The 27,436-nt window shown below is 49.4% G+C and overlaps 1 protein-coding gene across 2 annotated transcripts; it reads right to left on the bottom strand.

Annotated features, from left to right (window-relative positions):
* Nucleotides 1–420: 420 nt before the first annotated feature.
* LGALS9 (galectin 9) lies at nucleotides 421–15,673 on the bottom strand. 2 transcript variants are annotated; one of them, XM_019647124.1, is made up of 11 exons: nucleotides 15,556–15,673; nucleotides 11,633–11,724; nucleotides 8,816–9,017; nucleotides 7,865–7,975; nucleotides 6,788–6,883; nucleotides 5,137–5,172; nucleotides 4,539–4,589; nucleotides 3,913–3,954; nucleotides 3,351–3,439; nucleotides 3,052–3,214; nucleotides 421–1,212 (listed from the first exon to the last, which is right to left on the bottom strand). In XM_019647124.1, exons 1-11 carry the CDS (start codon nucleotides 15,592–15,594, stop codon nucleotides 1,066–1,068), a joined length of 1,068 nt encoding a protein of 355 aa, XP_019502669.1. In that variant the 5' UTR covers nucleotides 15,595–15,673; the 3' UTR covers nucleotides 421–1,065. The 2 variants fall into 2 exon arrangements, with proteins under 2 accessions (XP_019502669.1, XP_019502670.1); XM_019647125.1 differs by lacking the exon at nucleotides 6,788–6,883 and having other exon boundaries at nucleotides 15,556–15,672.
* Nucleotides 15,674–27,436: the final 11,763 nt, after the last annotated feature.

Genomic DNA, 27,436 nt, shown 5'->3' with positions numbered 1-27,436 from the left:
AGTGGAACAACACAAACAAGCCTCGCTTCTGAGTCAGCTTCTCCTGACCCCACCTGCCACTTTCTCCACTGGGACACAAGGTTCTGATGAACCGGCCCTGCTGTCTGACCTCTGGCCCTGCTGTGGCCATCACAGGCTCTGGCCCAGCCGTCGGCCTGTCTCAGGAGCGTGAGGCTGTTTCCTGGGTTCACTCTATTACCAAGCTTCCTGCTTTAGAAAGTCCTCCCCAGGAGGCCCTGAGGCAGCCTGCTTTCTCCCACAGCTTTGTGGGGCTTGTGGGGGACCCACTGGGAGCAGGCATGGATGTCAGGACCCCCCGGATCAAAGTGAGCCCACGCTATGTCCTTGACCAGGACCTCCCCAACTCCAGAGTCCAAAATGTCTCCACACACATTTAATAAACCACAACCATCCCGTGCATATGTTCATTTTTCTTTCTCTCTTTATTTGAAGGATGCTGGAAAGGGGGGAAGCCCCCAGCTGAGAAAGGTCCCTATCAGTTGGTGGTGACCAGCCAGTGTTAACCAAAGTCACTTTCCTGGAGCGGGAGAAGGCTTGGAGCAGGGTGCAGGAGAGGTTAAAGGCTGGAGAAAGGGGAGGCACCAAGGAGATGGCCTCCCCTGTGAGTGACCAGCTGATGGCTTGGGCTGGAGGTGGACTTGAATGGAGTGTGGGGATGGGATTGAGAGGTAGACGGGGGTAGGCCTGGGCTGGGAGCGTGGGAAGCCCAGGACCCTCCCTCCCTTTCTGCCGAGGCGACTGGACATGGGGCTTCAGCTTACACAGACCACCACTCTCCTTGGATAGTAGGATCTGGGCAGCTGGAGCCCCGGGTGCTGCCCTGACTGAGGAAAGCAGTCCTAGCCAGCTGCTTTCTTCACTCCAGGCTAACTACAGTCAGAAGCAGGGCCGGACAAGGACGAAGGTGGGCTCTGCAGAAAAGCCCCAGGCCCTCGGCAGGCTGGGAAGGGCTGAGGCTGGGGCAGGGACAGAGAAGCGGGAGACGATGCACAGCTCCAGGCAGCAACATGCCCCAGGCCCTGTCCCCAGGGCCACAGATCCTGCCTATGTCTGTACATGGGTCAGCTGGATGTCACCCCCCACTTCCAGGTTGTTGATGGCAGGCAGGTTGCTCAGGCGGTGGTAGTATTCAAACAGGTGCTGACCGTCCACAGCCACCTTGAGGCAGTGGCTTTCACACATGATCCACACCTGGACAGATGGGCCAAGGCCATGTCATTCGCACGCCACTTGGAAAGTCCTCAAACCTGAACGCAGACTGGCGTCTCCCTCCCTCCTTCCTGCCTTTCTCAAACATCAAGTACGCACCCCCGTCCCCACACCCCCCACACACACACCTGCATTCTAGCCTCACTGAAGGATTCACTCTTCATAAAAACGCCGTGTACTCTCCTCTCGTCCTTTTACCTACTCTGTTCCCCTGGCCTAGCCTGCCCTTCTTCCTGTGTACCTGCTCTGCACACCTCACCCACATGGATAACTGCCAGTCACCCCTTGGAGTACACCCCCCTCCAGCAAACCTTCCCTATCTTTCCCCACCTCCTGACCCCCTCCTAGTTGAGTCAGGTGCCTCCTCAGGCCATGTCCCCCACCCCACCCTCACTCTCCAAGTGGACCCTGAGCCCCTAGGGGCAGGAATGCTGGCCTGTGCCATCCATGCCCCCAATACCCAGCACACAGGAGTGTCCCATGCCTGTAATCCTGCAGTGACAGCCTCCTAACTTGTCTTTTCCACCCCATTCTCTGCAAGGCAGTCAGAGCATACCTGTTAAACTATCAGCATGCCCTTCGCAACAGCTAATACTCGCAGCACACTTACTGCGTGCCGGGCACTGTCCTATGCATGTCACAAACACGATGTTTCATTCTTACATCTCTATGAGATGGATGTTGTCATTAGCCTCATTTTTAGATGAGGAAACAGGCACAGAGCAACTGAGTCACTTGCTCAAAGCTACACAGCTGTGTATAAATCAAAGTATACTGCTTTCTGGCTTGAAACACAACAACACACTGTATTAAAATCCAAACTCCTTTCCATGTCCCGTAAGGCCTTATATTGGTCGTTTCCAACCCTGGGTGAGGAGTATTAGGGCTTATTTTAAAATACATGTGCCCAGGCTCACCCCTTCATTGGCCTGGGACAGGGCCAGGCATTGATTTTTCTTTTGTAAGCTCTCCAGGTGATTTGAATGTGTCACGGAGCTTGAGAACACCTGCTGAGTCATCTAGGCCTCTGGCTGCACCATCCCACAGCTCTCTGTTCCCACTCTCCACCCAGAAGCTCCTGGCCTCCCTGTTTCTAGACAGGCCACGCCCATGACACTCGCTTTTGCAATAATAGCTGCTCCCTCTGCTGCCTGCTGGGAATTCACCCCTCAGATCTTCCGAGTGGGCTCCTTCTATTATTCAGGTCTCCACTGCACTGTGGCCTCTGAGAGCCGTCCCCATCTAGGTAGCGTGGCCCCCGCCAAGCCTTACCCTGTGCCATTATTCCGTTTTGCTTTCGGCATCGCTAACCCATTGTGATCTGCAATGACCTGTCCATGCGTTTGTTCCCTGTTCTTTCCCTACCTAAACTGTAACCTCCATGGGAGCAGGGCCTCATCTGTCTGCTTCTTGGCTGTCCCCCCAGCACCTATTTCTTGCCCAAAGTAGGCCTTGATAAAAGAGCGGATAAATAATTGCTGAATGAATGAGTGCGTGAGTGAATAAATGAGTGACACCTCATTCTTGGGTCCCATCTGGCACTTATTTTTGGCTGTGTGACCTCAGGCAAGGAACCTACACTTGAGAGTTTGTCTCCTATCTGTAAACAGCAGCTACCACCACCTATCTTATGTGGACAGTAATACTAAAACCATAATAACAATAATGAGTTGAATACATTCTCTTCTTCTGGGCCCAGCACTCACCCCAGAGGCCTCAGCTCTCATCTTGTTCGAGGGGCCCCAGACCCCCCTTCCCTGAGCCCTGCTCCATTTGCCCCTCCAGAGCCCTTCTGAGCTCCAAGCCCCACGTGGACCTTACCGTGAAGCTCTGGCCTCGAAGGAAGGGCATTTTTCGGGGCAGGCTCCGCTCCTCAGACCCCCAAGAGCTGCCGATCTGCGTGTTTCGGACCACAGCATTCTCATCGAAACGGGGGTTCAGGTGGAAGGCGATGTCACTCCCCGAGCGCAGGTTGATGTGGAACCTGGGGATGGGCAGCTCCCATGGACTTCCTCTGCCCACTGAGCTCTGGGCCCCTGCGCCTTCCCAGCCTGCCTAGAGGCAGGGGGGTGGCTAGTGTGACCTTGGGGTCGCTCTCCTCCCCGAGAGCCCAGGCTTACCTGTTAGCATTGGGCAGGATGGTGCCCGATATGACTATGGTCTTCGAGGGGTACAGCCCACCCGGGATGGCGGTAAAGAAAGGCATCGGCTGTCGGGAGGAGAGGGGCATGTCAGCCAGCGGCCGCCAGAACACCCACCACTAGAGGGGGAACTTTCTACCAAATTTCCATGAATTTGGACTGCCAACTGAGTTTGACAGCCATGCCTGTGAGTACCCTATTTTCAAGAAAGAACTCCATGATATCTTTACTTGGTTAGTGAATATCCAAGGAAAACTTTCCAGGGTTTCTCAAATTAATGGGCTTAAACTGTCATGAGAAGAACGTTGGCCGGACACAAAAGGATACTTGGGCTGAGAAGGGAAGGCCATATAATATGCTCATGATGAAGGGACAGTTTTAAAGATGAAAGCTCCTTTCAACAGCCTTCTCATTTACCTGGATGTTGGAAGAACTTCAGTTTAGTAAAGAGCTGCTTTTACAATAATGCTGTAAGCTGCCCTTCCCCTCCCGCTCTGCCCAGCACAAACAAAAGCTCTGTCCTCCCTGAGAAATCACTTACATAGGTGGGGTTGCTGTATGCCGGAGGTGGGGTTACAGGGTTCTGTTGAAAAGAGACCAGGAAATTCAGTGCGGGAGTGCGCCCACACCCACACTCTAGAGGGGACGCTCCAATGTGAGGCTTCTGCCCCTTTCACCTTCCGTTCACCTTCCCTCTCATGTCAGCCTTGGTGGAACTTCCTCCCATATTCCCAGACCCCATCATGGTCACCTGCCTTTGACCCCTCTACAGGCAGCTATACTGACTGCAGACATCCTGTCTGACTTGTACCAGTAGGAGGAAGAGAAGCAGCAGCTTATGCCTGTGACATCCTGGGGCCTGTTCCTCAGCATGCAGGGCCTCAGATCCGGGTGCTGGGGCCACTGCATTTCCCCCCTTGGTGACAGAAGGACCAGTTTTCTTTCTGGTCCCTAGGGTCCCGCCTCTTGGGCTGCTGGGTAAAGCCAGTCTGATCCAGAATCTCTGCTGTCCAAGGGACGCTTGACTCGTATGTGTCCTAAGCAGAGGGCCCAGCCCCAAATGCCCCCATCGTCCTGCTTTCTTTCCTCCTCTGGGTCGAGAGAATTCAGTCCTTGGTGAATGGGGATACGGTGGGGCTGTGAGTGGACCAGAGCTTTCAGACTTACAGAGAACATTTGTCCAGGGGTGCTCTTCATAGAGTGGATGATCGTTTGAGCCTGGAAGAAAGAAACTGGGTTTTAATGAGCTCTCACCAGTGTAAAGACCACCACCTGCCAAGAGAGAGCACCACTTAACACACGCCCTCCAAGCAGGTAACCAGCCAAGTCACCCTGACCAGGTTCCCCAAATCTGGAGGATAGAGGTGTTTCTTCTCTTAAGGGGATGAAATAGGAGCAAAGGTTTCTTCTGAGAGGAAATATGGCTGCATTTGTGGCCTGTGGCCCGTTTTCTTCTCAGGGGAATTTCTCTAGCATAGCTTCACTTTGTAGGAGGAAAAGGTAAATGCGGGGTGTCAGCCTCCTGTGATTGCCCACAGAATGGCAGGGGCTTGGGGAATTCAAGTTGTTTCCTAATTCATCAGAGCCAGCCAACCACCCCTGCCCCAAAACCCTGCCACCACCACCACCACAACCAGGCAGATGGTCAAGGCATCTGGCCTGGGCTCCCTCCCTCTGGGAGAGGCCTAATTCCTGGCCCTCCTCCTCCTTTTAACCCACAGGAAGAACCAAAATGAAGAGTTTTCAAAGAGAGCAAGAAACTTACAATGGGAGCTGTCTGGGACTGCCAATACCCTGGAGGCTGAAAGGGATGAGAAAATCAAAATGGTGGTTAACATTGGTGCCACATGGGGGTGAGATGATGGTGGAAACTGCTGTAAGAAATGCCTTCCCAGACTCTGACTATGGTTATGAAATGGCGCCGTGTGTGTGTGTGTGTGGGGGGGTGGGATCAGGGTTGGAGAAGGGGGAACATCCCCATTGGCTCCTTCAGGGAGAGAGGAGGGTGTGTCTGATATAGAACGCATAGCTTACCTTAGCTCTCAGAGACAAAACCATTATTTCCACTGCCGTATTTCACCCAGAAGGTGAAAACTAGTATTCGCTAAGGCCTACTGTGTGCCTGCTTTATAAGGGAGGCATCCTTAGCTTCTGTTTTGCTAAATGAGGCAACAGGCTCAGAAAGGTTAAACAACTCGCCCAAGCCTGTCCAGGCAGCAAGTGATAAAACCCAAAATGGTACCCAGTTCTGTCTGGTTGTATCCAGCATACCTTGTCCTCCCCAGGCCAGGTCCAAAGTTGGGCTGCCCTGCAAAGGCTCCCTAGGGTCCCACCAGTCCTAAAGTCAGTGTGACAGGAGGCAGGTGCCCTGGCTGTACTGCGATGGGCCACAGGAAGGCTGGCTAGAGAGACACCCCTTGCCCCCACCCCCCACTGCTCAAGCAGCCACAGGAAGGGCCAGACCGTGCTTCCCTTCTTGTCCTAGACCCAGTCCCCACCCGGCAGACTGTCCCTCTTGTCCTGACTGGTCTCCCATCTACTGGCTGCACAAACCACATTCCTCATTCATTTATTGAGTCCTCCCTGCATCCCAGGCACTGTGCAAAGTGCTGGGGATACACAAAGGAACGAGTCACAGTTCCAGGCTCATGGGTGTAGACAAGGAGGGTACGGAGTAACGGGGACAGACACGTAAATACAGTTACAACAGGACATAGTGACTGGCAAGGTACAAAGATGTACAAAGTCCGTGGGGATGGGTTGGGGGGCGGGGAGGAGGGAACATCCAGCAATCTACCAGGCAGGGACGTTTAAGCAGATCACTGAGGAGTGACGTTTAAGCAGATCATTGAAGGGCAATTAGGGGATTGGCTGGGGTGAGGTGGCAAAGCGTCTTTGGCACCAGAACAGCCGGTGCAAAAGCGTGGTGGCCAGAGAGAACCTTGGGTGAGCAGTAGAGGCGGTGTGAGCTTCATGGGTGAGGTGCGAAGCGGGGAGGTGAGCTGGGAAAGACCAGGGAGGAGTCGATATGTCCTGCAGGGTAATCTGAGTTTTGTTTAGAAGGGCTTGGGGCATTTAGGATTTTTAAGCAGGGAAAAGATGTGATCGGATTTGCTCATGGGAAGGTTACTGTGGCAGTGCATGGATGGGTGAGGGGTCGGGGGGCAGGACCAGGGCAGTGGCTTTGGGAAGGACACGTGTTGATACACTGGAGAGAGATTCAGGAGGGAAGGGAAGAACCAAGGACACCTCTCAGGTCCTGGCTCTGGGCGCCTGGTGGATGGAGGAGATAGAGAACCCTGGGTGGGCATGATAGGCCCTACTCCCTGGCTGGCCTGCTGGCTGGACCTAGTCTCTCGGACCCTTGTCCTTCCTGCTGACTGCTCAGCCTCTCAGGTTCTCCATGTTTAACTCACTTTTGGTTTGCGCCCCTTGGGCTTGTGTGAGGAAGTGGCAGCCTGGGAGTACTGCACCCTGGAGAAGACAGGCTGGACAAGGGCTGCGCGGGTGTTCTGTTAAAACAAAAGTTACCATGGAGTGAAGAGAAGCGTTAATGGAGCCAAGGAAGAGTGAAAAGGCAGGGGTGGGTGCAAGAGGGGGAACGCCAGGCAGGCAGGGAGAGAGCTGGGTAGGGAGGGAATGTGAGAGGAGCGCCAAAGAGAGAGGAGCTCGTATTTGCTGAAGGCTGACTGTGTGCTCTTCTCATCTGAGGGCGCACACTCAAATACCAAAAGCTATAACAACAGCTCCAATCCAGGCACCTAAGGCCCTGGGCGAATGTGGGCCCACTGTACCCTAATCTTCCCAGCTTTCACAAAGCCAGGAATTCAGATTTCCATGTGGTATCGCTTGACCTTTAAAAAAAAAACTGTGGTAAAATGCACATAAAATTTATTTCCTTCACAATGTTTAAGTGCACAGTTGAGTGCCATTAAGTACATTCACATTGTTGTGCACGCAACTCCAGAATGCAAAACTTCTCCTGACCTTTTTGGATACTGGCTACACATTTGAAAATTTTAAAGCACAGAGAAGGTCAAACAGGCTCTGGTGTGACTCCATGTGGGCCATTTTGTGACCTCTGACAGGTATTGCCTCACTGAACTCACACAATGCCCATTCCACCGATGAGGAAACTGAGGCTTGGAGTGGCAAAGTCACTTGTCTAAGATCCCACAGCTGATGACAATGACAGAGCTGGAATCTGAGCTAGATTCAGTTTGATTCCCAAGCCTGGGTTCTTTCTGGAACCACATGGCCTCCTCACCAGGGTGGAAATAGAGAGTGACTGACAGGAGTGGCTTAGGAGCCTGGGGGCTGAAGCAGGTGTTCTGGACAGAGACAGTGACACAAGAAGGACAGGACAGGGAACCAGAGGTGTGTCCCCAGAGTCATCTGGGTAGGAGATTTGGGCCCATCCAACAGGGCCTAGGCATAGCTAGACTGGGCCCTGCACCCAGCCCCTGGGACAGGTGTCAGGCAGACAATCTGACCTGGAAGTTGACATAGGACAGCACCACAGCGCCAGTGACGGAGATGGTGTCCACGCGGTGGAAGGGCACACGATGTGGGTACTGTATAAAGAGGCTCCCGTTCACCATCACCTGCCAAGATAAGTGCACATTCCAGGAGAGGGGTCCAGGCCAGGCAGGAAGCACACCTTAGCTGCTAGGACCTCTGCTTCTAGTTTTCACATCCATCCCCTGTAGGTCAGGGCACCAGCCCTCAGAGCTGTGCCAGTTACAGGAAGAGGCATGTGATCCAAAGTTTATCCAAACCCAATCTCCACTTGGCTCTACTTGTTGGCTTCTTAGTTCTCTTGGTTGTTTGTTTATTGCAGTAGGTTTGTTTTTCTAGTCTTAGCTCACCTCGGGTGTTATTTAAATATGCACATTTAAATATGCATAAAATGCTCATGGGGAGCAGAGGATAGGGGACCTTGGGTTGCACATTCAGGGGATGGGAACATGCACATTCACAGAAGCACTGACAGGGATAGCCATCTCCCCAAGCCCAGCAGGCACTACTTTGTTTGCAAAAGCAATTTACAACGCCATGCAAAACTAAGCTATTCATAAAACCTGGATGAGGGCTGCAATAATGTCACTAAAAAAACGAATGTTATCAGGGACCTGGATTGGAGGAAAGGCTACAGCAGAGGAATGGAATTAACTTGGACCTTGCGGCCAAACAGCCTCCTGGTGACTTAATCTAGTTCTGATTTCCTGGTAAGAGAAGGAACAGGTGCACCTGTAGATGCAGGTGAAGGTGTGTAAGGAGACTGCAGCCATCAGTAAGCCCTTACGAGAAAATGGTATGGTTATCTGTATAATGGCATTGATCAGGGGATTATTTAAAGGCTATTCACCACGCCCGCCCACCCACCCACCTGATAGTGCTGGGGGACAGGCAGTGGGAGGGAGGGCAGGACAGTTCCTGCTCACCTTGAAATCGGAACTCTGCACCAGCAAGCAGAGCTCAAACGGACTCCCTCTCTGGAAGGGCATTTGCATCTTCCTCTCCTCGGGCCCCCAGTATCCATTCTGCTTCGTGTTGCAGACCACATACCCTCCCTCTTCAAACCGAGGGTTGAAGTGGAAGGCAATGTCATTGTCACTGCGGCCGGTCTGCAAGTTCACAGAAAACCTAGGCCAAGGGAAGGAAATCAGATGGTGTTTTGTAGCCTGGTTTCTTGCCAAGGGGTAGGAACAGGAGCGTTTCGCGCTTTTGATCTACGTCTGTCTGGGAACCTGTATACAACCTGCATGGCAGGTTTGCACCCATCCTTACTTGGTTGCCGTCTTTTTGTTTACCTAATTTGCATGTAGTATGTTTTGGGTAATTATTGCATTTTGCCCTTTACAGTGTGACTTTCTAAAAATAAGTAGAAAAATGAATAAAGAAAAATGTTGACACCAGCAACAAGTCTTGGAAACGGATTACAAATGTGTATCAGGAATGGAAATCAAGGAATATGCCTAGAAATGAGAGCCTTTCACGCCAAGGGGACACTCGTTGGAGGCCAGCCCATGTCTGCTCAACTGGGAAGGAAGAGAGCAAACTGAAAGAACATGTGACGCTGATGGAATATACCATGAAGACGGTGTCTCAAAGGGGAGGCACAGAATAAATGTTCGCTCTCTGGGTGTGAGAACTTTCACTATGTCTGTCTGTTCCTCATTAGATGTTGGTTGTGTCCCACACATGAGACATGGAGTGGTGGACCTGAAGTCAGCAGGCCTGGACCCAGACCCCAGCTCTGCACAGTCTGTCATTTGGGATGACCCTGAACCACAATTCCCTCAAGTCGCTGCAGCCGGGAATGGCGGTGACGCCCTACCTTTGGGGATGATTAATGAGGCTGCGTTCAGGAAGCTCCCATGCAAGTACGTGTTCCTTCCTGTCTCTCTCCTCCGAGGAATCCCCTTGCCATCAAAACTTCCTTTGGGTCTAGCTATAGCTCTAACATGAGGAATTAAAACCAGAGAAGCTTCCAAGGAGACTAATTCACGAAAGGGCCACAATAAATGTTTATTCTGCCTTTTCCCCAGACACAGCTCGCTCAGGTACCAAAACCAGTTGCTGTCTGAGGTTCTCCACTGAGATGTCACTGTCCACTCCAGCCTTCCCTGAACTCCGCATGAGCGTGGTTCATGGCTTGTGTCTTGGAGTCACTCTGGTGTCTCCAAGTAACACACAGCACTTAGGGAAGGCCCCCTGCCTTCACGTCTTCTGCATTCTCCCAGGGCCAGGCACTGCACCAAACCCTGAGGTGGCCCTTAATAAACCTCCTATTAAATTCCTGCAGAGCCTATTTGATTTCTCTGTGGAGGAGGGCGAGCTCTGGGTGCCGTCCGTGCTCAACACCAGGCCGCTCTGTGGACCCTCAGCCAGCAAGGCCCATGGGGAACTGCTGTGGCCCTGAGCCCAGCCAGGCCTCCCTTTGGGAACAATAAAAGGAAAGGAGTCTCCCAGTGACTCTGGAACAGAAAAGTTCATATTCCTCTTTAAATGGAGGCTATGTTTCTGAACTATCTCTGGATATATTTTCCACTTTGTAGTCCTCCAGTTCCATTCCTGTGGTCCTCTGAAAATTCTTGCCCCAGGGAAGGAAGGGTGCAAAAACTTCCAAGAGAAGAGGCAGGGACAGTTTCTATCAGACAGGATGGGCGTAGAAAGCCCTCCTGGTACTGGGAGGAAGGGTAGGCAAAGGGAGAGAGAGAGAGCGAAGGGGATGTGGGTTCAGAGGTCCCAGGTCCTCCTGCTAGCTGGGTTTAGGGGGATCTGGGTGCCGCACTTCCCTTGGAGTCTCCTGGGGGCACTTGGGGCTCTCAGAGATGTCCCAAGGTCAGTGTGGCTGTATCCACCTGGCAGGGAAGGCAATTGCGGAGGAAGCCATTTAGAATTTAGATGCCAAGATGAGGTAGCGCTGTGTTTGGGAGTGGTGGAATCCACAAGGTTCCGAAGACCCAGGCAAGGTGATGAGAGGATTATTGGAGGAAAAAGACATCTGGGATTGAGACACAGAGACTCCCAAGAGAGGACCACATATCCAGAGGAACTTCTGAGGGCACCATGGACTGCAGCAGGCAGCTACCATGCAGGTAGACCTCACCAAACTGGGAGGCAGCCTCACACCTCTGCACCACCTGGACCTCAGCAGAGGTCAGTCAGGGTGGTGTAAGCTTCAGCGGGCCCTCCAGCCTCTGAGAAGAAGCGCAAGCTCTCCCTTGTTCCCCAACAAACCCTCTTGCCCCCACCTTTTGGGAAGGAGGAGGGGGTGGGAAACAGTGCTAAGAAGATGTATGTATTTCCCAGAAAAGACCTTGAAACAGAAAGAGACCAAATGACCTTTGATGGGAAGTTCACATATTTCCACATCAGCCAAATGAGAGCTCTGAAGTCAATGAGGGCAGTTATGGGAAATAAAGGAAGTGACATTTTTGTAACTCTGCGTCTTAGAGTACAAAGTTGAAATCTACAACAGAATGATCTGCCTCTGGGCTGGCCTTAGGCTGTGAGCTCCGGCTCTCCTTATGTCTATTGGGGGGGGGGTGGCGGGGAGGGAAGGCGCCTATGTTAATAGTGCCCAGATGCTCTAGGCCGATGGCAGTGGTGCCATGAGTGTTGGCAGGGGCCGGGCCCTGCTCATCTGGAATCTCCTGAACCAGGTACAGGCAGCTCAGGTGAACCAACATGAGCTGACAAGCACCATGGTTTGCAACGGGGCGAGGCTGGACAGAAACAACAGTTCCAGGTACCTGGTTTCACTGGTGTAAAGAACTGTCCCATTGACAGTGATCTGAAGTCCATCCTGGAGGCCCCCTTGGATGGACCCATAGAAGGGGACAACCTGCAGGGAGAAGACAGTGGTCAGTCAGCGGGCCTGCCTCCTTCTGTCTGTTGTCTTTGGCACTTGCTAGTGGTTGGCCTGGGTGTGCCAGGCACTGTGCTAGAGTCTGGGTGCAGCTGTGAATAGGACAGAAGGAGCCTCAGCCTCACGAGTCTCCCAGGCCTGTAAGGAAGCCGACCTGAACTGAGGTAGTTACACAGACCTTCTGAGACTGGGATAAGGAGGCCGCAGAGCTCTGAGAGGATGTAGTGGGGAGCTGGCCTTCCTTAAGAGCCTGAGAAGTGACAGCTTCCAAGAGGAGGAAGTAGCATGTACACGGCCCAGAGAGGGGAAGAAACCAGGGTAGTGATGGAGACTGTTGTACCCCAGGCCAAGCTCCCAGCAAAGCCCCCGGGGCTCTGGTTGGAGACTCAGGAAGCCCGAGGAACAAGAGGCCACCCACCTACTCTAGAGGATGAACCTTCTGCTAATGTGAGAGGGCCAAGCAGAAGACATCCTTCCCTCTCTCCTGCCCACCCCACCACAGAACTGCCATGACCTTTCCCCTCCCAGCCACCTTGGGTAGCACCTCTCCCTAGGTGATTTCTGCTGCCACGGGGCAGCCCCCTCCTCTACTCCTGCTCCTGGGCTCCCCATTCCTTTCTCCAGGTCCCCAGCATCCTCCAAATCCCTAATGTGGTACCTCCACTCTTCCTAGGCCCCATCGGCACCCACTTTGTCAAATTCTCTTTCCGGGGCCACTTTAAAGGAGCAATGGTTATGGTGAGGCTTGAATCAGTTTTAGAGCCAGGCATACTCCAAGTTTGAATCCTAATTTTGCTGCTCATTACCCGAGTGGCCTTGGGGAGTTTATTTAAACTCTCTTTGCCTCAAGTTTCCTCATCTGTAAAATAGGGATAAATCCCACTTTATGTGTAACGTCAATGATTTGGTGAGAAAAATTCTGTGGAAGAGACTGGCACCTAGTAGGTGTCTCTCCACCACCCAGCTTTTCCTCTTGGTCTCCCTGAGCAAAATTCCCAAATTGTCTACTTCTCAACTTGCAAAGCTATCCTCCAGGATATTTATTTCTTAATGTGGTTCTATAAACTGCATTAATCTAGGAGGTCATTCCCTCTCCTACTCAATTTTCCCATTTTTCAAGTTGCTAATATCTTTCCTAAGTTGTTCTCTAAGTCAGTTCTCTACAAAAATGACATGCTTACAGGATCCAAACTGGTGATGTATACGAGTGAGTTATGGGTGATAGGGAGTGGGGAGACTGCAGCAAAATAGACATCATCTCTCTCATCTAAAGGGGCAGTGTCCTCTCACATCTAACCAGGATGACTTAATCCCTCTGCTGGGTCAGGACTTGCTCTCAGCTCCTGGCCATGCCGGGAGGCTGAAGACTTTTTTCCTCCTCTTCCTACCTGGATGTCCAGACAGCAGAGCCAGGCTCTATAGGCACAAGGGTAGGCAGCCTGCTTCTGGACACCCAGTGTCACCAGAGGGCACCCAACTCCAGTTGGCAGAGAGGCCTCATTGTAGGAGGCAGCGTGAGGCTTCCAGCCAAAGGGCACTGCTGCCCCAGAGGTTCTGAGGCCCTTCTGGTGGCCATCTTCCTTGTTATCTAGTTATCTTCGTAACAACCCTGGTCATTATTAGTGCCACCTCTACAAAGGAGGAAACTGAGGCACAGAAAGGTTTGGTCACTTGCTCAAAGCCACACAGCTGGGCAGTAGTAGAGTGGAGTTTGAACGTTAGCATCCATGCATTTAACTGCCACACAGCCTGCTTCTCATGATGAAGCACAAAACACCCTCGCTTCTGACTCACTGGGCGCTTTCCCGGGCCAAACAGCGAGTCCTGTCCTGCTCGTGGTTGCAGCCTCCATCCTGGCCTTCTGAGGAAACTGGGTGATGAGGCCAGCAGAGCGTGGGCAAGGTCCCCGAGGCAGGCCCTCAGCAGAATACGCTGGGCTGTGTGACCGTCCCGGCACACGTTAGAGGAAGCTAGGCGGTTACTTCTGATCGCTGGAAGTCAATGGGTCACCATGGAGAGGGTGCCCATGTGGGCTGGATGGGGGTGCTCCTGGCGCCTGTGGAGGCTGTACCCATCCTCTTCTAGTCTGGACGCCAAGGCCTGTTTTAACTCTGTGTTGCCCTTGCAGGATTTCCCTTCTGATTTGAAAAATTTGGCTTTAGAGTCCAAAGATTGGAAAGTAAAAACTAGTCACCAGGATAATAAACTGCCAGGGCCTGGAAGGAGCTCTGGGATCCCCCATCTTACAGAGAATGAGCCCAAGGTGACATGTGTTGGCCCTGAGGCCCCCATGGAGGCAGCAACCGGGCCTGGCCAGGTTTTCTCCAGCCTCACCGAGAGCTTCCTCAAGGTGGGCTGAGGGGCCCCAGCAATTGCTGGCAGGAAGCAGGCCAAGCCAGACGCCCCTGCTGAGGTGAGCTTGAAAGTGAAACCCCAGAAGCGAACCTTAGCACCCTGGTGCTGCCCACCCACCTACCCCATGCTCCCACACAGAAAGGGCTCCGTCAGCCCATCTCCAGCCCCTCCCATAGCTCTTTGCCAAGGCGGGGAGAGGCTTCTACACTGGGCCTGGGACACAGTGGCTACAAGGGCCTCCTGGGCCTGGGGCTTCCGCTTGCCTGCCTTCCCCCATTACTGCTGTCTCTTTGGGCACTTCTCGCTCCTGGGGGTAAATCTAGGCACCATCCTACCTTGCCACTTACCACTTGGGGACATTTGGCAAATGGCCCCAACATCTCTGAGCCTCAGTTTTTCCAAGGCTCAGATGGTTTAACCCTCCGTCGGGCACAACTGATCTCACAGATTCATTGCACACACATTTTCAAATATCGAACAATTAACTTAAGTATCATGACTCATCGCTTCCGTATCTTCCCCCTCTACCGTAACCTATCGTCAGTCCTGTTTGTGACTTAGTACATACAGTAAAGACATATTTCATATTTGAAAATTTGTGTGCAATGAATCTGTGAGATCAGTTGTGCCCGACTTAAACAAGTTCACCTGCAGACAGGTCCCACACACATGGCAAAAAGGTACAAAAGGCAGCCCTTTGCATCGCACGCTGCACGGACAGCCCCACTCCTCTCTCACTCCCCCGAGGGTCCCTCTGCTGACACCCTTGACATGGCCGTTGCCATGTTAACTCACCCTGCAGGGAGCAGATACCTCCTTGGAAGGTCTTCCCTGCTGCCCCCAGACTCCTAATCATACTAAGCACTTCAAAAGCACCTACAGAGTGCCAGGCATGGTTCAAGCACCCTAGATATGCTACCTCACTTAATCCTTACCCCAATCCTAGGAGGATTATCCCATTTTACAGATGTGGAAACTGAGGCCCAGAGAGATAAAAGTAGCTTGCCTGAGGTCATCTAGCTAGTAAATGGCTGACCCTAGGGAGGCCATCTTCAAACTACCCCATGCTGGGCTGTTTTCCTGCCCCCAGCAGCCACATTTACTTCCCCTTTCATGCAAAGAAACCACCACTCTTCTAGTTATTACTTGTGCCCACCTTCCCCTCAGCACCTAGGACAAGACTGGCGCCCAGAGGGAGCGCAGTCAACTTTTGTCAAATGCACAAATCCTGGTCCTAGGAGGCACAGGTGAGACCGGCCTGGGGCAGAAGTTGGTCAGGGTTGCCCCACCTGGCATTTCTGCCCGTATGTTTTCTCTTTTCGATGCCCCCCTCCACCCCACTGCTACCAGGTGTTATTTCCTCCTGGAACCAGAGCTGCTTCCCCTGCGGGGGCAGCCAGCTCAGCCCCGGCAGCTCAGCATGGACAGCACCGCCTTTGCCCCAGAACTCACCGGGCTCAAGAAGGGAGGCTGGACGCTGTTGAAAGCCATCTCTCCACCACCTCTGTGGTCACCGCTGCTTTTCACACAGGCCAGGCAGCCCGCTGCTCTGGGGAGGAGTTAGCAAAGAAATAGAAACCAAAGCAATTTGGCAGCTATTCAATGGGGCGGAGCCAGGAGCAAGAGGAAGTGAAAGAGAAAGGTGGGATGCTGGAGGAGGAGGGGTGAGTGTGAACTCAGGGACAGGAAAGCAAACATTTCCCACCTCAGAGAACTTTCCCTCCTCTCTCCTGTGCTCCACCCTGAGATTGAATCGTCTGGTTCATATATAGGTTCAAGAGCCTGACCTTACTGACATGACAGTGAATTTCTAGAAAACACTGAATGTAAGTGTGTGGCTGTGTCATCTGAGCACGCTCAGTCACAGTATTCAGAAAACAACGGGGCTGTTTGACAGGGTCCGTGTGGCTGAGCATTGCCTGTGCATGGGGGGTGAGGGTGGACGGCCCGGTTATATCCATTTTACGCACAGAAAAACGGAGGCTCAGAGAGCCTGAGGGACATGCCCAAGGTCACACAGCTCATTAGTGGCAGCCTGATCTCTATGAGGCTACTTAGGTTCTCAACGAGGTATTCCTTGCCTTTAAAATTCTATTCCTCGTATAATAACAGCATCATGTAGAAAGACGTGTCTCACAACTAGGAAACCTCATAACGGAGGTTATGATCTCCTTGGGTAGAGTGGTGCCCTGGGAACTTCTGATCCCCTGTGCTATGAATTTCTCTCTTCTCTTCTTCCTCTCTACCTCTCTCTCCCTTTTCCCCCCTGAGCTTTAGAATGGGGAGAGGAGAAGTCTTGGACATAATGAAACATTCCAAGTGACATAGGGAGCAGGGGAACATGTTAAATAAACTGTGTTTAATTAGCCTCAACACCTGGTTAAGGGAAATGATTGAACAGAGACTTAGCAGGAGAGACTGGGTCGGGGGAGTGGGGAGGGGAGGATAGGAGCAGTGGCAATAACCTTACCTGAAGTCAAGCAGGTACCTGCAATGTGCTAGCGAGAAAGCCAGTGTGTTAGCCGTCAAGCCTAGATGAGCGGTACGGGTCATATAGGCCCTGCGTGGGTAGAAGGTGGCCCAGGGCCGTCATATGTCTGTACCACTCTTCCTTCTTGCACCTTGTCTAGATGAGCCAAAATGTGCAAAGACGGGCTTCTTTGAGATGCTCCCACTAAACAGAGGCTTTGTGTTCCCTCAGCTTACCCTCCATCCCCACTATATTGCAGGATCAACTAGAATTTGACCGGATTTACAGGGCAGATAGCACAGTTAGAGAAGAAAGGAAGGGAAATTCTTTGCAATTCTTTCCAACGCCAGGGACAGTTTTGATACGAGAGCTCCCTCACTGTAAAAGTTTTAGCCTCCCTCACTATAGAAGTTTTAAGCCTCCTTCACTATAGGAAATCTAAGTCTCCTTTTCCTTTAGTTCCTTAGCTTCTTAGCCCCTGGTCTTAATCACTCTTCTAATCAGTTTCTTATACTGTATCCTAAACCAAAGATGGCTCCTAGCCTAAATCACAGAACGTTTCTCACCCTTGCTTCCAGACTGCTTAAAAGCCTGTGACTTAAGCTTGTTAACTGTAATCATTGTAGCCCAACATTCCCCAAGCGATGACAGACCTAACTTTTGGATAAGTAAATGGCCATCCCACAGACCAGATGGGTTTTTACCACCCCTCCAGGCCAGTCCAGATGTAACCCCTGGGTGAACAAATGTCACCTGAAGTTAAGATAGGTGGGCTTTGAGTCCCATCCCTGGAGCCAGTACTTTTAATTTCTTCACCAGTGTCTGTTTCTCCTCACTTAGGGGCTGTCGGGATACAAGTTATGCCCCAGCGAGGCTTCCAGTGCACCCCGACCAACGAAAAATAGACTCCCTTTTTTAAATATTTTAGAACACATAGGGCGAGAGTTTCGTGAATCCCCAGCAGGCAGGGGCAGCTCTACCCCCTTCTCAGCTTGAAGCAGATACAGAAGCAGAGCTCTCCTGTCCCTCAGCTCCCCATAAATCTCTAAGGAGATTGATGGGAATCATGTCTCTCAGGGAAAACAAGGCAGGCAGTTAGAGGCAGGTAATGGGGTCTCTGCATTCCTACACGTCAACACAATCTATGGGGAGCACCGCCTAGAGACCCCCCATGAATTTCTCCTTACCTGCCCTTGCCATTAATCGCTGTGAGGACACTAAGAGACAATAGATTAGACCTGCCCTAGACAAGAGGGGGGCTATAATGACCTCCACCTCACCCTAGTCTCGTTATACCATTATGATACTATCATGCATATGCCCAGTAGTTCATTAATATCATTATAACAGACTGAACTCTGGGAGGGGACATGCGCAGTCTAAGAGGGTGAGGTAATGCCCCCTTATCAATCACAGGTGTCAATCAAGTGGTCTCTCACCTGGAGAGGAACAGCCCATCCCAGAGAAAAAAAGATCAAGTCCCCAGACTCCTGCAGGCTGTTGCCCCTTGAGCCCTTGGCCGCCTCTCGAGCCTTGCCCTTGCTCAGGGCCTGCTCCAAACTCTTTGGAGTGTCCTTTTCCCCCTAATAACGCCACCTTGAGCCTTGAGCCGCTTTGCTTGATGCTCTTCCCGCTCCTACTTCTTTGGCGTGTACTATCTCTTCTAATAAACTTTTTTTTTTACCACTTTACCTCTGTGTCTTGTTCAATTCTTTGTTCAAGATGCCTAGAACCTGGACACCACACCAAGGAGGGCCCAACCCCTGACAACATAAGAGGTAAGATGCCCAGTTTTCTTCCCAGAGGCCAGGGTTCAACACCTGGTGTGGGAAACCAGCCAGATTCTGCCAGGTTCGACCCCCCGATGTGAAAGCCAACTCCGAACATCTCACCGAGAAGGGCCCCCTCTCCGGTAACATATTTTGGCGAGCCAGCCAGGAGGTAAGCAAGCCCCTGCTAGCGGACCCTAAAACTTCTTTTGTTTGCCGTCTCTGGGAGCATGGGTCAGACATTTAAATACCGCTAGGGTGTCTGCCGCTTGAAAGACCCCCATGAAAGGATAACCCGGTTTGGGGGCAAGTCATTTAGGATTTGCGGGCTGAAGACAAACCCAAATACCTGTGAGGTCTATTTTTGAACAGCATAGTGTCTCTTTGGAGACTTGATGTTTCATCCCCTTTGTTCTTTCCCCATCTCACTGAAGTCCCCTGGGAACCTCAAGCTGCTCTCCTCTTCTGCCTTACCTCTTGCTATGAGAGGCCTGCCCTATCTGCCCCATTTCTAGTTTTGGATGCGAACCTTTCGCTAAAAGGCCACCTCTAAACCCACTTTTTCAATTTACACATCTATGTCATCTTTTCTTTTGCCTAACCCCTGTGGTTGCCTCAACTCTGAGGATGTCTTCAAACCACTTCCTCCTCTTCCTGAAAAAGTGCCCAAGATTTAGAGTCAGCATGGCTTTTCTTTGCTCACCTAAGAATTTCAAAGAGACACCTAAAAGGCTTTGAGCTACCCCCATTCCCTTTGTTCCAAACTTCCCTAACAGTTATTGCTCAGACCTTAGTCACTTAACTGGTGGGATGCAAAGAGCTGAGCGCACTGCCCAGGGATCCCAGAGGTTGTCATAAGACATAGTCTGTGGAGGAGTTCCAAGCCTAAGTCCAAGTCCAAGTCCAAGCCTAAGCCTTTAAGTTCAAGCCCAAACCCAAGCCTGAGCCTAAATCAAGGTGGTACTGGTACCCACCCAAAAGCCAGAGACGTCTGGCCTCTTAAGTTAAAGACCTCTCAGGGGATGCCCGGAGGATCCAAGCTTGGACTAACTATCTCCTAGAGTATGCCTCACAGGGGAGTTTTGTCCTTACCTAGACTCTCCTTAAGACTCTCCTTCTCTTACAGACCAGCGTGGGACGTAAGCCGTCAACCTCAATCCCTTCGGGTTCACCGCTCAGCTGCATCCTTAACCATGGAGTCAAGTTTGGTCCCGATAGCTTAAAGAAAAATGCCTTGTCTTCTTTTGCAGTGTAGCTTGGCCCCATACAAATTGGGTGACTAAAAAAAACTGGCCAATTCAAACCCCAGCTCCTCATTTCAGGGGGATTTGGTTCTGTGGGTACTCTGGTTTTTGTACCTTGTTTTGCTCTCCGCTAGCCTGTCCTTTCCATTTTCTATTTGTGTCTTAAACACCGAGCTGGTGGGGAGCGCTGTATCTATTATACCTTCTGAAAACTCCCTAGGTCATGTATTAACAAACTGGCCAACTTAAATTGTTTTGTACACCAACTCTATATTCAAAAATTGGTGAAAGGAAATCTAAAAAGGCTTTTCGAATTCTCAGTAACTCACAAGATCTTACAGATAACCTAAAATGTAAACAAAAGGGGCTGCTGCAGCCATCGCTTGAGGTTGAGGTAACTGAAAAAAAAAAAAGAGACTTTTAAACCCGGGCAGCAAACTCCCCCAACTCCTTGTTACAGCCTCTTTGAAGTTGTGGAGACAATTGTAAAATCTTAGGACCTCTCTGCGATTGCTTGATCAGTAGAAATTAAGATTGTAAAGGTTATAGATTATGGTTAAGCTAAATACAATTGATTAAATAAGTTTAAATATCAAAAGTAAGTTGGTGCAAAATTCAAGTGAAGTTTTCTCTCTCTGCTAAATAAGATAAAGTTTGTTAGACTATTGGTCTACTACTGATATTATGAAAAATGTATCTACCTAAATAACAAGATTATATGTGTCATCAAAATAATTTCTATGTTTTATATTATCTTAATCAGGTCCTTGGTTACTGAAGAAAACTAAACCTAAGAACTAAGTTTTTAATATAAGAACTAAGCTAATAGTTATGTAAATTCCTATATTTTAAAACTACTGTGAGAACGCCTTCCTCGCTGTCAGAGTATAGGCCAATATCAGGCAGCTTCGCCTAATATTTTTCCTTACCTTGCAAGGAATTCTAATGGTTCTAGCCCACTATTACATCTTAATAAAAAGACACAGAACCTAAGAAAAGGTCAACAAATTTGTCTAAATATCTTTAACAACCGAGACAAAAGTGAGAAATAAAGGAACAACGAGACCGGAGGATAGGACCAAAGACAGCCCAGACTTGTGGCCTCAATTACAGATAACGCAGGGTTGCAGCCACCTCAGGGCATCCCAGAAACCCCAGAAAAGGAAACGACAGATAAAAGGAGACTGCTTTGGACTTGGAAGCCCAGAGGACTGAAATAAAGTGTCCTAATCCTCCAAAACAGCCGTGTCCCAGTGCAAACTAAAGGGCACTTGAGGAGGGATTGCCCCCTGTTCTGAAGGGAGCAGGGACCAGCTCCCTCCCTGAAAATGACTGTGATCACTGTTGGGCCTGATGTTCCCAGCGGCTCCCAAGCCGTACTCATCACAGGGGAGGAACTGCGGGTGACCCTTATGTGGCAGGTAAACCTGTTAACTTCCTGATTCACGTCCCACGTGACAAGGGCTGGGGAGCTCAAGGAGGGGCAGCGAAGGGTAAAGAAATCACAAGAGTCAAAAGTAGAGTTTCTGCGGGCCAGGGCTGAGCGCCAAGCCATCTCCAGTAACAGTTTCATCATTGATTGGGAAATGGAACAACTGAAATTCTCATCTCATGCAGGTTGGAGTGTGAAATAAAACAACTTTGGAACACAACTCAAGAGAGGTGAAAACATATGCATATATGTCCATGACATCTTTACTCATTGTAGCTCCAAACTGGAAACAACCCACAGGAGAAAGAAGAAACAAATTCTGGTATTCATACAATGGAATGGTTCTCAGCAAAAAAGGAACTATGATGTAGGAAATATCAGTGAACCTCACAGTTGATCAATGGACCCGAGGAGGGCATGGCCGGGAGGGCACGAAGGCATATTCTGGGTGCTGGAAATGTCCTGGAACTTGATCTGGATGGTGGTCACAGAGCAGTTTTACCTACATAAAAATTCATCCAGCAAACGAGGATCTGTGTATTTTACTCTACGTAAACACTATCTCAGTAAAGCACTGTTAAAAACCCAAATAAACTCCAAGTCCAGCGAGACACAGGGACAGCTAGCATTCCAGCAAACAAGAAAGCAGACACCACTGAGTGCCTTGGAGGTGAGTCAGCCCCAAAACAGAGAGCCCCAGGGCTCTCTGCTCCCTCCTGCGCCCTGCAGGGTGGGGCATTCTCAGACTAATTAAGACAGTAGGGAGGCATCCTCCAAAAGCAGTGCCCTGGCACTGTTGACCTCAGCGACTTGGCATCACCGTGCAGTAACCACAACCCATTTCCAGGGCCCAGCTCTGGCCTTAAGGAGGCAAGGGGCCACCCTCAACAGAGTTCCTTTGTTATTCCAGGTACCAGACACAGGCGTGAGGCTCTGTTCCCTACATTGTAGACCAAGGATCTCTTCAAAAAGTGAGTCTGCCACCTCACACCCTGTAGGATGGCCACTATCAAAAACCCAAGAGATGACAAGTGTTGATGAGGAATGTGGGGGGACAGCCCATGGGCACTGTTGGTGGGCATGTAAAATGCGGAGGTGGGGCCGGCTGAGGGGCTCTCGTTGGTTAAGAGTTGGCTTGGGAGTGCGAGTTCTGAGCAGCAGGGCTCGGGTTCAGATCCCACATGGGCCAGTGACACTGCCCTCTACAGCTAAGATGGTGAACAACAGCTCGACCTGGAGCTGGGCTGCCATGAGTCACCGGCGATGGCGTAGGCTGCAGTGGGGCTGCAGTGGGCTGCCGTAAAGCTGTGAGTGGCCGGCAGCCTGCGTGAGCTGTCGTGAGCGGCCATCCAATGGCCGGCAACCCATCTGCCTCAACTAGGAAGAGCGCAATGATCACAATATCAACATGGGCCAGTGAAGTGACATCTTCCACAACTAGACTGAAGAACAAAAAGACAGCAACTTGTCTGTTTCCCTTCCCTGATTCCCCAATGCTGTTCCCTCCCCCCAATGCCCCAATAAAAAAAGTCTTAAAAATAAAATAAAATAAAATGGGGAGGTGGCTATGTATAAGTGCCTCATGGTAGCTTTTTTGATTGTAGCATAAGTGCCTGACAATTAAGCGTTTGATTGCCAAGGCCTCCATTTCAAAGATATCCAACTCAAATAAACACAATGTCAGCCATATAATAGCTTCTAGCTAAGCAATTAGATAAGCACGCAGACCACCCCACCCATTCAGTTCCTCTTTTAGAAGGCCTTCGGTAACTTAGATAACTGACCAGGTGAGTGACCCCACATTTCCCTTCCTGTGTCCTAATTCCCACCTAGCCATCCCATCCTTGGATCCCAGTAAATGCAGAACCCCAGGTCCCTGATGTCTCTCTCACTCTCTCTGCCTGTAACTTTGTTGTGTGGCCCCAGGACTAGTGGGTAATAAACTTTGTGTTTTCAAAGTTCCCTGATGATTGTTGCTGAGGTGCATCTTGCAGTCACCACAAGGGCTGGTCCAGCCACAACATTGGCTTCCTTTGGGGAAATATCCGTAGGGGATCCCCACACGTAGTACGGGGCCAGATGAGTGCCCCAGGCATTACTAGCCAATAGCATCGCTATCCATAGGCTGAGACCAGTGCAACAAAAAAATATGACGGTTCCTCAAAAAACTAAACATAGAATTACTATATGATCCAGCAATTCCACTTTTGGATATATGCCCAAAAAATCTGAAGAGATATTTGTACAGCCATGTTCACAGCAGCGTTATTCACAATAGCCAAGAGATGGAAGCAGCCCAAGTGTCCATTGATGGATGAACGGAAAACAAAATATAGATACATATAGAACAGAACATTATTCCTGCCTAGAAAAGAAGGAAATTCTGACACATGCTACAACATGAATGAACTTTGAGGACATTAGGCTAAGTGAAATAAGCTAGTCACAAAAAGGCAAATATTGTATGATTCCAGTTATATGAGGTACCCAGAGTAGTCAAATTTGTAGAAAAGAAAGTAGAATGGCAGTTGCCAGAGGCTGGGGTGAGGGGAGTGGGAAAAAGGGAGTTATTTTGTAAGATGAAAAAAGTTCTGTGGATGGATAGTGGTGGTGTGTGGAGAGGAAAAAAATTTCCTTATACCTTTCTAGGTTTTTCTAGCTGGTTTTGTTGGGGTCACCGCTCCTTTTAAACAAAAGGTTTTGATTCCAGAGACTTTATTGACCAGGCCTGGGACTGTCTCTCTCAAGAGAAGAGATCAGCAGCCAAGTCTTGGTGGGTAAGGAATTTATAGCTGAAGCTGGATACAGAAGCAAAAAAAAAGCGGTGAGTGTGTAAAAAGGAAAAATGGTTAGTTTATCTTATTTTAACCAACTATAAAACACAGTTAGGTTATTATTCTTAACGAGCTAATACATAACTTGCTTATCTTCTTGATGGGCTATAAAACATGACTTGTTTATCTTTTCCTAACAAGCCATATACTTTGTTTATCTTCTACTTTCTTGACAAGACAATTTGTTATGGTTTTTGCTGAAGCAGGAGCTTTTTAAATTCCTCTGGGCGGGGGTACTCTCCGAAATGAGCTTGCTTAGCCTAGGGTCTGGGCCTAGATCCCTACAGTTTAATAATAAAATTGATGTGAGACAGGTTAGCAGGAGAAAAGCCAAACTTAATTTTGTATGTATGAGGGCTCCATAGAACATGAGGTCCATAGTCTATCAGGCACTTGAGACTTGCTCATATGACCGTCCTAAGCTAAGGAGAACAGGAGAGGGGCCTGGGAGTTCAAAGGGAAAAAAGGCAATTCCCAGGGAGATGGGAAAAGCAAATGCTTGGTTAATAATTTCCATGCCATGCAAAGAAGTCTTTTTAATGTAAACAGAACCTATCTTTGGCAATAGCTCTCTTCCTGGTACAGGCTCCCTATCTAATTTCTTTTAGGCAGTTAAGGGAGAAAAAGAAAAACTTCCTGAATTTTCTGTGTCTTAAAAATTACCAGCTTAAATAGTACTTATGTCAAAGAGACACATTTTGGGGTGGCAAATTTGGTTCCCCCACAGTCTCGCCTTTGAAACTTCCCCAGTTCAGAAGTTAAGTTAGTAGACTGCTCTGTCTCAGTGAACCAGTCTCTTCTTGGTCCTGACACTAGGTCAGTTTAGTTAACCTCATTTCAGGAGGCAGTTATGCAGGTGGACTCCCAGAGTCGGGCCTATGGTGCAAGCAATCAGGTGTTTACTAAGACATTTCAATAGAAACAAAAGGAAAGCAAAGGTTAATGATTGGAGAAGACTATAAACCCAGCTGAGTCCGGAGGGCAGCCAGTCAAGAAAATTTGTAGATGTCTGGCTGGAAGTATATTTTAGACGGGATGAGGGCAGGCAGTAGCAGTCTGATGGATTTTCTGAGTTCACAGTTTGAATGCCTCCGGTGAGCGTTCTGAGGGACATAGAGGCACAGACACAGAGATTGTCGATTCCTGAGCTGTTGTGACGATTTCTCTGAAGTTTCGATCAAGTTGTCCAACTGCGGCTTTCACAGCTTTGGGACAAGGGCAGTTTTAGTTCTCAAGGATTCCAAGTCAGAAGAGTGGGAGAAAAAAATGAAAACATTAGTGTGGAGAGTTGCTATCAAGTACTTGAGGAAACTAGAAGAATTCAGGATCTAGTCTGGTTTGCAGGTAGGAAATAAAACTTCAAGGACAATTAACAGGACTAGAATCTGATATCCACAAGAGCGTACTACAGTTTGGCTTTGAAACATAATTTTTCTCTCTACAATCATCCCCACTTCTATCAGATATAATCAAGGTTAAGACACATCTGTTGGCAAAATAAGTCTAGTCTCTTTAAACATTGCCTGGTTATTTAAATAACTGCAGCAAGAATGCTTGGCCACATGTAATCTTTTAATGTGCTTTGCTGGAACTTTTCATAAGGAATCTCAGATTGGACTTTTTAAAAGTTTTTCAAGGCCAGGAAGGCCAAGGACTTGCCATCAGACTTCGTTTGCAAAACCTACAGATTTGGGAGAATTCTTCTCTTCTTGAGGTTCCTGGTCCTGCCAGCAAGTGACCTTCCTTACTCACCTGGTTAGGTTGTTGGGAACCCTGTAAAGTAAGGTACCAGTCAGGCTGATTTTTTCAAGGGGTTTTATTGGCTACAGAAAGTCAACCTTAATTCCCAAAAGCGGTTTGGTCATATGTGAGTCAAAGCTCATTCTCAAATATGACACTCCAAGTCAAAGCTTTGGTAATAGAACCCATGTCCAGTTGTGTGCTGTTACAAGGAGAATAGAGTCTTAATTTTCTCCTGTTAATCTGCCTCATGTCATTTAAATTATTTGACCAGCCATAAGAACCAAGAAGGGAAGGGGGAAATGTTTTCCTCTCCAACACTAGCATAATCAGGACTATAAGGTATTGTCATAAAGATAAACAAATAGATTAGACAGAATAGAAATACTGAAATAGACCCACACTTATTTGGTCAGTGGTTTTCAACAAAGGCACCAAAGCAATTCAATGTGGAAAGGAAATCCTGCTTAACAAATGGCGTTAGACAAATTAGCTATGTATAAGGAAAAAAAATTAAACCTTGGGTCGGCCGAGTGGCACGATGGTTAAGAGCTGGCTTGGGACGCCAGAGGGCCATGGTTTGGATCCCACATATGAGGGCCAGTGACAGTGCCCTCTACAGCTAAGATGCTGAACAACAGTTCTACCTGGAGCTGGACTGCTGTGGGTCGCCGGCGACGGCGTAGGCTGTAGTCCCTGTGGCAGTGGGTTGCCATGGGCTACCGTGTGTGGCCAGCAGCCAGCGTGAGCAGCCAGCAGCCGCAGTGAGCGGCCGTCCAGATGCCAGCAACTGATCTGCCTCACCCAGGAAGAGCGCAATGATGGTGCCAACTTGGGCCAGTGAAGCAACATCCTCCACAACTAGACTGAAGAACAAAAGGACAGCAACTTGTCTGTTCCTCTTCCTTCAATTCCCCAGCGTTGTTCCCATCCCCCCAATTCCCCAATAAAAATCTTAAAAAAAAAAATTAAACATTGGTCCATGCTTCACACAATAAACAGAAAAGAAACTAGAAATGGATCATTGATGTAAATGTAAAACATAAAACTATAAAGCTTTTAGAAAACAAATATAGAAGAATATTTGTAATCTTAGTACAGGCAAAGCCTTCTTGGACAATGCCCAAAAGGTACCAACCATAAAAGAAAAAGAAAAGAAAAGATAAAATAGACTTTATAAAAATTAAAAGCTTCTGTTCATCAACCTGCTAACATAGCTACAATTATAAAAACTGACAACATTGAATGTTGGCAAGAATGTGGAGCAACTGGAACTTGCACATATTGTTGGCAAAGGTGTAAAATGGTAAAACACGTTGGAAATTGTTCTGGTAGTTTTTCATAAAGTTAAACATACCTTCCTTATGGCCTAGAAATTCTACTCCTAGGTATTTAATCAAAGTGAATAAAGTCACATGTCCACACAAAGGCTTGTGGATAAGCACATTGTAGTATAGCCATACAATAGCATATTATACAGTAAGAATACAAGGGGACAAGCTATTGAACACAATATCAGTCTCAAAATATAGGTAAGTCTCAAAAATATTATGCTGAGAAAAAAAAAGGCAGACAGAAAACGTACACACTGAATGCTTCCATTTATGTGAAGTTCTAGAACTGGTACAGGTAATCTATGATGAAAGAAATCAAACAGTGGTTGCCTCTGGGAGGAGTCGGCGTTGTCTGGGAAGGGACAGGAGGGATCTTTCTGGGGTGATAGACACGTTCTCTTTCTTGACAAAAACATGAGCTACTTGGGGGACGGCCGAGTGGCGCGTTGGTTAACAGTTGGCTTGGGACGCCAGCTCTGAGCAGCGGGGCCCTGGTTCAGATCCCACATG

Source organism: Hipposideros armiger, unplaced genomic scaffold (genome assembly GCF_001890085.2).
Source record: "Hipposideros armiger isolate ML-2016 unplaced genomic scaffold, ASM189008v1 scaffold_108, whole genome shotgun sequence".
Lineage (NCBI taxonomy): Eukaryota > Metazoa > Chordata > Mammalia > Chiroptera > Hipposideridae > Hipposideros > Hipposideros armiger.
This window is presented reverse-complemented; position numbering and strand designations above follow the sequence as displayed.

What these genes read in the sequence shown, in the direction of transcription:
- LGALS9 (XM_019647124.1), bottom strand. Translation starts at nt 15,594, where the DNA reads ATGGCTTTCAACAGCGTCCAGCCTCCCTTCTTGAGCCCG. An exon ending in CTTTACACCAGTGAAACCAG is followed by an intron (nt 9,018 to 11,632) that starts GTACCTGGAACT and finishes CCCTTGGCCTAG; the next exon opens with GTTTTCTGTGAACTTGCAGA. An exon ending in CATACAGCAACCCCACCTAT is followed by an intron (nt 3,440 to 3,912) that starts GTAAGTGATTTC and finishes TCCTCCCGACAG; the next exon opens with CCGATGCCTTTCTTTACCGC.